At 57.0% G+C, this 10121-nt stretch overlaps 1 protein-coding gene across 1 annotated transcript; it reads left to right on the top strand.

Moving 5' to 3' along the window:
* Positions 1-2146: 2146 nt before the first annotated feature.
* Positions 2147-9465, top strand: LRCOL1 (leucine rich colipase like 1). Its single transcript, XM_003814589.5, has 6 exons — positions 2147-2398; positions 6365-6479; positions 7789-7914; positions 8037-8159; positions 8245-8367; positions 9212-9465. Exons 2-6 carry the CDS (start codon positions 6378-6380, stop codon positions 9212-9214), a joined length of 477 nt encoding a protein of 158 aa, XP_003814637.1. The 5' UTR covers positions 2147-2398; positions 6365-6377; the 3' UTR covers positions 9215-9465.
* The last annotated feature ends 656 nt before the right edge of the window (positions 9466-10121 follow it).

The following is a 10121-nucleotide window of genomic DNA, read 5'->3' as shown; positions in this document are numbered from 1 at the left end:
CCAGCCTCCCAAAGTGCTGGAATGACAGGTGTGAGCTGCCACGCCTGGCCAAGTTTAATTATTTTAGATTCTTCAGGCAAATGAAATCATGTAGCATTTGTGTTTCTGTGCCTGGCCTGTCTCACTGCATACTGCCCTCAAGGGACACCCATGTTGTAGCATATGGCAGCAGTTTCTTCTTTTTTAAGGCTGAACAGTATTATGTTGCCTGGACACACCACACTTTATCCATCATTCATCCATCAACGGGCATTTAGGTTGTTTCCCACTAATCTACTTTCTGTTTCTATGGATTTGCCTGTTCTGGACATTTTCTATACACTAACAGATTTATTTTTATTTGCTTAAAGCCTTCTCTCTCAAAAAAGTTTATAACATATCTGAGATATAATTCACATATTATACAATTCACCCATTTAAAGTGTACCTTCATTGTTATTAGTATAATTACAAGATTGTGCAAACTCCACCATGATGTAAATTTAGGATATTTTCATCACTCCAAAAAGCTTGCTCCCCTCCCCTCCCCATCCCACCCTGCCTCCCCTTGCCTCCTGCCCTACACGCTTCCACTGGGTGAGGAAGCGTGTAGTCCCTGAGCTGTCTCTGGGACTCATTTTTGGCCAATAGAATGCGGTTGAGGTGATGTTGTGTGACCTCTGGGTAGGTCAGAAGAAGCCTTGCAGATCCTCCTGGAGCTCTTGCTCTGGGGAAGGCGCTAGCCACCCTGAGGCCGTCATGTTGTGAGGAAGCCTCTGTGAGCCTCATGGGGGCCACGTGAAGAGGAGAAGAGTTGATGGGCTCCCAGCCCATCAGTCCTTCCAGCTACCAGATGCAGGAGTGAAGGAGCCATCTTGGACACAGCCCTGTTGAGTCTTCAGATAATTGTTGGCAGCCTAGCTGCTACGTGAAAGCTGATGCCTAAGCAACACGTGTGAGAACCGCCCAGCTGAGCACAGTCAACCCACAGACACAGCGACCATCACAAGTCATGTTTTTGGGCTACTGAGTTTTGGGTGCTTTGTTTTCAGGTGGTCGACAGTGCAGGTGCTGCATTAGACTGGGTACATGTGCTCCTCGTTCCTGTTGCCAGAGGCCAGGGCTCACTCTGAATTCCCACCCTGACTCCCCACATTCACACCCCTCAGCGTCCCCACTGCTCTTCCCTGCCTCTCTCTCTGCTCCTTGTCCCCCCAGCCCTGCTGACTCAGCCTCCTATCCCCTCTGGCCGGGCATGCGTGATATCGCATGGGTCCTCTCGCTTCCAGCCTCGCCCTGCCCATTACAGAGGCCACCATGCACCCAGGAGCTTCCACATCCTGCCTGTGGTTCTCACCCGAGACCCCTTTAATGGTCTCGGCGTTCCAAAGGGCAGCATGATTGGCACTCGAGCTCCAGGGCTGGCTCCTCCCCGCCCTCTCTAGTGTCCCCCTGGGCTGTCCCTGGCCTCCCCACCCTCCCCGCCTCAGCTCCCCAGACACTGGGCCGTGCCCCGCCCCTCCTCCCCGTGCCCGGCGCTCTCCTTGCCCTCCCATCCCCACTGGGCCGTGCTCCTGGCAGCAGGTGTCGTGCAGGTGTCTCTGTGAGGTCTCCCTGACATCCCTGCTGTGCGGTGTCCCCCTGGCACCTCCGTCGTGCCCCTAACGACACCCACCACTCTCTGCGCAGTGTGTTCGTTGCCAGGCCCAGCTCTCGCACTGGACTGAGAGCACCAAGTTGACACCGGGGCACAGCCTGCTCCCCCGCTGAGCCTGCCGCGGCGCCTGGCACATGGTCGATCACAAATAAATAACGAGCAAACAGCCCATACGCGTGTACTGCATAAGCAGATGCATGTGGAGATAAAGAAAGACCACCCAGACGACAGCAAGCCCAGGCTCTGAGTTCGGAGCTTGGGAGCGCCCCACCCTGAGATCAGCAGGCAGGGGGCGGGGCACAGGTCCGTCCGCTTAGGGTGGTGGTGATGCTGTGGGGAAGGCAGGGGCGGCTGATGGAGGGTCAGGTGTCCGGTGGTTGGTGAGAGGACGTGTTTGGCGTCCTCTGGTTGGTCCTGAGTTGGAAGTGGGGGCAGAACACAGAGAAAAAAGCTCTGCAATTGGCTGCAGAGGCGGAGCTGCTGCTTCCAGCTTCTTTGTGGTCCGGAGTCAGTAGCCGTGTGGGACTGGCCCCTGTCCAGACGCCTACACTGAGCCTCTCCTGTGGGGAGATGAGCGCCTTTCTCCTGGGACCGAAGGAGGGAACAAGACGGAGAAGGAAGAGGCGGGGCTGCGACTGTGCCCAGCGTGCTGCCGGGTCCCTGCTCTGGGTACTTCTCTGCTTTCGGGTGTCTCATCTAGAAGCTGCAGCTTGGCCTGTCTCACCTCTACACAGAGGGGCTGCTGGCGCCTGACGGAAAAAGGTAGGGCTGCTGAATGTCCACGCAGCTGTCAGCCACCAGGGAAGTTTTCAGCAAGGGAGGCCCAACCTCACGAGTCACTCGCACGTCCTGTCCTCGGGGTGTCAATAGGACGCGTGCACAGCCCAGAGCCCAGGATCGACCCTGCAGCAGAGCCAGTTCTGCCCTCGGCCGGGGTGCCCTGTGGGGATGACCCCACCTGCCAGGTGCCCGGCCCGGCCCTGCTGGGCCGCCGAAACTCAGAAGAGTCTGGGTAGGGGTTACAGCACCAGCCCCAGGGTCTTACGCTCAAAACATGAAAGCTGTGGTTTCGCAGACGATCTATGGAGATTTGTAATGTCTTTGACAAGATTTAGCATCAAGCTTTTTACTTAGCTGATTGAACTACTATAGAAACAAACTAGATATTGATAATTGCAGGAAAAACTGAAGAAGTGTCTGATCCAAGAGATTTTTAAGCAAATGTCCTGGAATAGAGACCCCCATATATAGAACATTTGAAAATAATGAGCTTCCATCCCAGGGGCAACAGCACCTCCAGGGCACTCGTGAGGTCTGCCTGTGACCTTTGCTTTTATTGTGGTAAAATACCTTTAACATAAAGTTGACCATTTTAACAATTTTTTTTTTGAGATGGAGTCTCACTCTGTTGCCCAGGCTGGAATGTAGTGGCGTGATCTCGGCTCACTGCAACCTTTGCTTCCAGGGTTCAAGCGATTCTCCTGCCTCAGCCTCCTAAGTAGCTGGGACTACAGGGATGCGCCACCACACCCAGCTAATTTTGTATTTTTAGTAGAGACAGGGTTTCACCATGTTGGTCAGGCTGGTTTTGAACTCCCGACCTCAGGTAATCGCCCACCTTGGCCTCCCAAAGTGCTGGGATTACAGGCGTGAGCCACCCCATGCCCGGGCCGTCTTAATGATTTTTAAGTGCACAGGTCAGTGGCATGAAGCACATTCACGTTGCTGTGCAGCCATCACTGCCATCCATCTGCAGAGCTTTACATCTTCCCAAATGTCAACCGGCCCCATTAAACACCAACCCCCACCTGCCCTGGGCACCACCATCGTACTGTCTGTCTCTGTGGGTTTGACGACTCTGGAGACCTCACACGTGGGATCAAACGGTATTTGAGCTTCTGAGAGGGGCTCGTTCCCTCAGCATCAGGTCCTCAGGGTGACTGTGTGGCCCCTGGGTCCGAGCTGCCTTCCATTTCTGGGGCCACTGACGTCCCATTGCGCGTACATATCACATTTGGGGCAGGGGGCATGTAACACGTTTGTCCACCCTCTGGCCGTCGTGAAAAACGCTGCTGTGAACGGTGTGACCTGTGACCTGTTAGACACCGGACTTTCCCAGCACAGGCAGCTGCCTGTTCCTGGGCTGAGCAGGGCCCTTTGATCTGTCAGGCACATCGTGCTCCATTTGGAAACGAAGCCTGTGAACTTTGCAAGGGCCTATGAAAAGGTTTGAGACCAGAAAAAAATTTTTCCTGGTTCCAAGTACAGGAAAGATACTGCAAGCTTGAAATTTAGACAAGTTCTAGTTGTGATTCAATTTAGCTTTTATGTAGTTACATTAAACATTATATTTAAAACGGGCACAGTGGCTCACACCTGTCATTCCAGCTACTCGGGAGGCTGAGCTGGGAGGATCACCTGAGCCCAGGAGGTTGAGTCTGCGGTGAGCTGCGATTGTGCCACTGCACTCCAGCCTGGGCAACAGAGCAAGGCCCCATTTCTAAACAAAGTTATATTGAACAGGCTTGATATGATTGGAAACAGGGCTTACTAAGTTTGCCCGATGGCTGGGGATGTGGCCATTCATCTTGGAAAGGGTCGACATGACTCATTTGTCTGCGGTCAGGGCTCCAGGATCAGGTGCCAGGGGCGTCTAAGACCTTTGACCTTTGACTTCCTGTGAGGGAGGTAAAATCAGTTCCTGACCTCGTGGTGCTCACGCAGCGGCAGGAAAGACAGGAGGGAGTGCTGGGAGCGGGGAGGCTGCCCAGCCGCAGGCAGAGGTGTGGGTGCGGGGACTGCTCATGTGAGGAGGCCACTGCCGGGGCTCGGCTGCCCCTGCGATGGGCATGGGGGAGGTGGGCATCCATATTAGGGTTCCTCTGGCTGGTCTTGAGTGTGGAGTGGGGTCACTGACTGAGTCCTCATCTGCTGCGGCTTCCCCAGCAGGCAGCTATAGGTTGTGGCCAGAGCTTCACCTTTCCCCTGAGTGCACATGAGATAACATGAGGAATTTAAGAAAAATAATAATCAAGGGGATTCAAGAGACAGAGACAGAGAGAGACAGAGACAGAGAGAGACAGAGACAGAGAGAGACAGAGACAGAGAGAGACAGAGACAGGGAGACAGAAAGAGACAGGGAGACAGAAAGAGACAGAGAGAGGGAGAGGCAGAGAAAGAGAGGGAGAGACAGAGAGAGACAGAGACGGAGAGAGGGAGAGACAGAGAGACAGAGACAGAGGGAGAGACAGAGACAGAGAGGCAGAGAGAGACAGAGACAGACAGAGACAGAGACAGAAAGAGACAGAGAGAGGGAGACAGAGGGAGAGACAGAGAGACAGGGAGAGACAGAGGCAGAGACAGAGAGACAGGGAAAGGCAGAGAGAGAGAGACAGGGAGAGACAGAGACAGGGAGACCCTGCCCAGCCCCCTGGCCCTAGCGCAGCCCTGAGTGACATGTGGTCTCACAGCACGGGGTGAGGGAGCCGAGGAGGGGGCCAAGGGTGGACTTTCTTTGTGTGGACTTCATATTCGCCCTTCATCTTACATAACGAATGGTTTATCTTGTTATCGTGCATGGTGTTCATTTTCTATTTTCTGGTTATTTATGGCCAGTGTGGAGAAATCGTTTTGAATTTTGTGTTGATCTTGGTCTGGCCTCTCCTGTCAGTTTTCATGATTTGTGGAGTCTACTGGGTTTTCCCGTATGGCTTTGGAACCCAGGAGGAAAAGAGAGACTCTCCTAATGACGTCTCCGCCTGGGCCCGGCTGGAAGAGTCCCGAGGAAGGGTTCCTATCATCCACCCTGTACTGGGCCGGTCGCTGTGGTGGGGGCAGCGCCGTCCGGGCATGGGGCTCACAATGAGCACAGCTTGGCCGCTGACCACACGCAGGGCAATGCCGCCGCTTCGTCTGACGCCCACGCTGCTGCGGGGCTGGGCAGCAAGGGCCCCTCCAGGAGGGACCCCAGGCTGAGGCCCCCGCTCCCGCTCACAGCAGGTGCTCACGTTCAAATTCATCAGGGGAACCACTGTCCGCTGGGAAAAGGCTTCTTCAAAATCCATTTTTCACGTTTTGCCTCGATGTGTTAAAAAAAATCCATTTTCCATGCAGTGCTAAAAAGAAATGAGTCATTATGCCACGAAAAGCCACAGAGGAACCTTAAATGGCACTTTACTCAGTGAAATAAGCCAACCCGAAAAGGCTACAGACCGATTCCAACCAAACGGGATTCTGGAGAAGGCAAAACCAAGCCGACAGTGAAAAGCTCGGTGGCAGTCAGCTGCTGGGGAGGGAGGAGCGAATAGACGGGGCACGGGGATGTTTAGGGCATCGGATGGGCTCTGCAGGATACTGAAATGGCAGTTATGAGAACGCACTCACCCAAACCCGCAGCAGGCACACACCGCCTGAGCTGTGGACTCCGGGTGATGACGGCACGTCCCTGTGGGTCTATCAATGGTGGACAGATGTGTCACACGAGTGCAGCATGTTTATAATAGGGGAAACTGAGGCAGGGGAAAGAAGGTGGCATATGAGAATTATATTTTCTGCACTTTTTTTGTAAGCCTAAAACTGCTTTAGAAAATAAAGTCCATTAAGTTTTTAAAAGTCTTACAAGAGAAAGGATCGGGAAGGGATGGGAAGGGAGTGGGGAGGCCAGCACCAGGTGCCAGGCAGGACAAGGCTGGCGTGGACACACTCCCACACAATCCTGGGTCTCTGCAGGTCCACACACCAGATGGCCGGCCCGGGGTGGACGCTGCTGCTACTGCTGCTGCTGCTGCTGCTGGGGTCCATGGCAGGGTATGGGCCGCAGAAGAAGTTGAACCTGTCCCATAAGGTGGGTGCCGGGCACCCCTGATGCCCCTGCAGGCCCCACACGTGCCATAAGGTGGGTGCCGGGCGCCCCTGAGGCCCTTGCAGGCCCCACCCATGAGGGCTGCCACTTTCCGTCAGGAGGGTCTCAAAGGGACACAAAGCGCCTTCCTGGATGAAACCCTCCCTGAGGCCACACTCGCAATCCTGGCCACACGCCTGGCTGTGCTGCCCAAGCACACTTGAGGCTATGGGACGGTGACCCCAGCACCAGGAGCAGCCCTGGGGCCACCATGGTCACCGTCAACCAGGCAGGAAAGAGCGGGGCCATGTGGGAGCTGCACCAGTGCGCACTTCTGTTTTTGAAAATATACCCATTTTTCTTTTTTATTTTATTACTTTTTAAATTGTGTGCGTGTGTGTGTAAGAGAGAGAGAGAGATGAAGCCTCGCTCTGTCGCCCAGGCTGGAGTGCAGTGGCACGATCTCAGCTCACTGCAACCTTCACCTTCTGGGTTCAGGCGATTCTCCTGCCTCTGCCTCCCGAGTAGCTGGGATTACAGGCGCGCGCCACCACGCTTGGCTAAATTTTGCATTTTTGGTAGAGATGGGGTTTCACCATGTTGACGAGGCTGTTCTCAAACTCCTGACCTCAGGTGATCCACCGGCCTCGGCCTCCCAAAGTGCTGGGATTACAGGCATGAGCCACTGCGCCCGGCCAGAAAATATACCCACTTTTAATAAAAAGTTGTTATTTATGTTAACATGCAATGGGATTACTATTGTTATCTTAAAATTCTCTCAGTTTTAGGGTGGAATCCAGTAACGTCAATAGACATAGCCTCATCCACAACACTCTGAGCAAACAAGACCAGAGGTCGCGCACACAGCAGCGCCTTGCGTGTGTGTGGGTGGGGGGTGGCTACAAGCCGTGGCGCAGGGGGCAGGCCTGGCTCTCAGCTCACCTCTGCCAGCTGTGCGATCCTGGGCACCTTGCTCGCCTTCCCTGAGCCTGTTTCTTCTCCTGTAAAATGCCAGGCACTGGGCCGGCCTGAGAGCTTTGCCCATGCTCTGCTGCTGCATCCTTGCCCTCAGTGCCTTGGTTTACCCTCTTCCACGTGGCTCACAGTAGACATTCCCTTTCTCAGCCCCGGGCCCCCAGCACTGACCTGCCAGAACCACGGCAGTCTGGGTTTGTTCCAGAAACTTCTCAGGGAACCCAAGTTTGAAGGATGGTGACACAGGGGAGCCAAGGAGAGGGCAGGCCTTTCCTGAGTGCTGAGTCTGCAGGCCCTGCCCAGGAACAGGTGAGCGAGCTGGTGAGTGGCGTTTCAGGGCATCGGGGAGCCATGCGGGAGACACGAGGAGTGCCAGAGCAACTGCTGTACCATCAACAGCCTGGCCCCACACACGCTCTGCACCCCTAAGACCATCTTCCTGCAGTGCCTGCCCTGGAGGAAGGTGAGGTGCGTGCGGGGGGCGGGGGTGGAGGGGCGAGACTGCCTGTGGCCCCCTCCTACCTGCCCCTGAAGAGCCAGGGAGTGGATGGTGGGTGCAGGGATGATGCGTCTCCTGTCCCATAGCCCAATGGGTACAGATGCTCGCACGACTCAGAGTGCCAGAGCAGCTGCTGCGTCCGCAACAACAGCCCGCAGGAGTTGTGCACGCCCCAAAGCATCTTCCTGCAGTGTGTGCCCTGGCGCAAGGTGAGCTGCGGGCACCCGGGGCAGATGGAGCAGGGGTAGCCGGAGACGGCCCCTCTCCACGACTGCTGCCTGGCTGCCTCCCCAGCCCAACGGCGACTTCTGCAGCAGCCATCAGGAGTGTCACAGCCAGTGCTGCATCCAGCTGAGGGAGTACAGCCCCTTCCGCTGCATTCCCCGGACCGGGATCCTGGCCCAGTGCCTGCCCCTGGTAAGTCCCGGGCAGGGGCTCAGCCTCCAGGCCCTCCCTTGGCCGCCACAGGGAAGTCGCACAGAAACACAGCAACTGGACCAGGACCGCGGCTGTGAGAGGTGGGCTCTGAGCCCACGGGCGGGCGGAGCACCCAGGCACCCCCGCTGGGAGAGGCCGGCGCTTCACCGCCCATCTCATAAAGTGGGGGCCGCAGAGAAGGCTCCTGGGCTGGCACTGAGCCCACCAGGCCCCGCAGGGCACGGGTGCCCGGTCAGAGGCCGTCAGAGCCTGCGGGGCCGCGGGGAGGGGGACCCAGGACCATCCCCCGTGGGAGCTGGGGTTGGACGTCGTCAGGCCGGAGAGGGAACAGCCTCACCAGCCCTGGAGGAGGAGGGTCCTGGCTTCTCCCCTCCCTCCCCCGACCTCTGCTGTGGCTTTTCCTGACGGGAAATCCATGGGATAAGCCGTGCGGTGCAGGTTCCCGCTCTGCTGAGCCCTGGGGTCAGGGGAGGGGGCCAGGTCGCCAGCGGCACAAACGCTGTGGGGGCGCAAGTGCGTGTTTGCTGGAGCCCAGAGCTCCCATCTGGGGTGAAAGGGTCCTGGCACCCAGAGGTGAGGTTTGTTCACAGCCCTCGGGTACCACCAGGCCCCCTCGTGGGCGCTGGGAGCAGCTCCGGGCGCCTGGCGCGGCTCGTGGGCATCCCTCTCGCGAGCTGAGCGTGGGCGTCGGCCTCTGGGTGCTGTCCCGACCCCCACAAGGCTGGTGCCGGGAGATGCTGTGGCCCCGGGTTCCCGTCCTCCTTCCGCGGCCGCTTCGAGGCCCGTCCCCTGCACGTTTCCGCAGCTTTGGCTTCTCCTTCAGTGATGTGAGCTCGAACCTGGGCGCGAGGGACCGGCCTGGGCCCTGGGATGTTCACGCAGGACCGCGCTGCGCGGGGGCTGGTTCCAGTGGAAGCTTCCCTTACGGTTTGTGCTGCTGTTTCTGGGGCTCGGAAAATCTGTGGGAACTGAAAGGCTGTGACCAGCCTGGTGGCGCGAAGTGTCTGTGAGAACAAATCCCAGGCACTGGGGTGTAGCCTGATTGTTAAACATCAATAAAGGCTCCTGGCCGACTGAGCAGCCGTGTCTCACCCCGTCTGTGTTTTGAATAATACAAGCATAAAATCTGAAGGAAACCTGGAGGTCACAGAGAGGTGGCGTCTGCTGGGTCCGTGCCAGAGCGGCCTTCTGGGAAGCCTGGGGAGGCACAGGCCATGCTGTGGGAGGCGAGGCCAGGGCCAGAGTATCGGGTTTGCTGTCACCTCCCCCCACTGCAGGGGCGTCAAATAAAGGGGTGCAAGCCCGTGTGGTCACCGCAGGTAAAAATCGCTCCCTCCCTGTCCCTGGCACGGGCAGTCCTCAGCACATAGGCACCCGCGTCCGGGACGCAAGCCCAGGCCCCTTCCCCTTCCCCAGGCCCTGGCTGAGCTTCCATGGTCACCTCCCCTCCCCTCGGAGGATCCCTGGTTCAGGCCGAGAACTCTTCTGGCCGCTGACTCCCCAGGGCAGCACTGGGCTCTGCGCGGCTGGGGGCGGGTCTCTCTGCCTCGTTTGGTTTCTGATTCCATCTGCCTGACGTTCCCAGAAATGCCTCCATCCCCAGCCCACCCCATCCCTGCCGTTTTCAGCCTGGGCTGCTGTGTATTTGTTTTTGTCTTGTTCCCGAGTCCTTCCCTGGCACGTGGGTCTTCCTTTCCTAACTAATCATAAACAATTTCCATCTCTGTGACTGC

This window comes from Pan paniscus, chromosome 10 (assembly GCF_029289425.2).
Source record: "Pan paniscus chromosome 10, NHGRI_mPanPan1-v2.0_pri, whole genome shotgun sequence".
Lineage (NCBI taxonomy): Eukaryota > Metazoa > Chordata > Mammalia > Primates > Hominidae > Pan > Pan paniscus.
This window is presented reverse-complemented; position numbering and strand designations above follow the sequence as displayed.

Bases quoted from the DNA above. Each gene is read 5' to 3' on its own strand.
- LRCOL1 (XM_003814589.5), top strand. From the start codon at position 6,378: ATGGCCGGCCCGGGGTGGACGCTGCTGCTACTGCTGCTGCTGCTGCTG. The intron at 7,915-8,036 runs GTGAGGTGCGTG...CCTGTCCCATAG, and splicing joins AGTGCCTGCCCTGGAGGAAG to CCCAATGGGTACAGATGCTC. The intron at 8,160-8,244 runs GTGAGCTGCGGG...CTGCCTCCCCAG, and splicing joins AGTGTGTGCCCTGGCGCAAG to CCCAACGGCGACTTCTGCAG.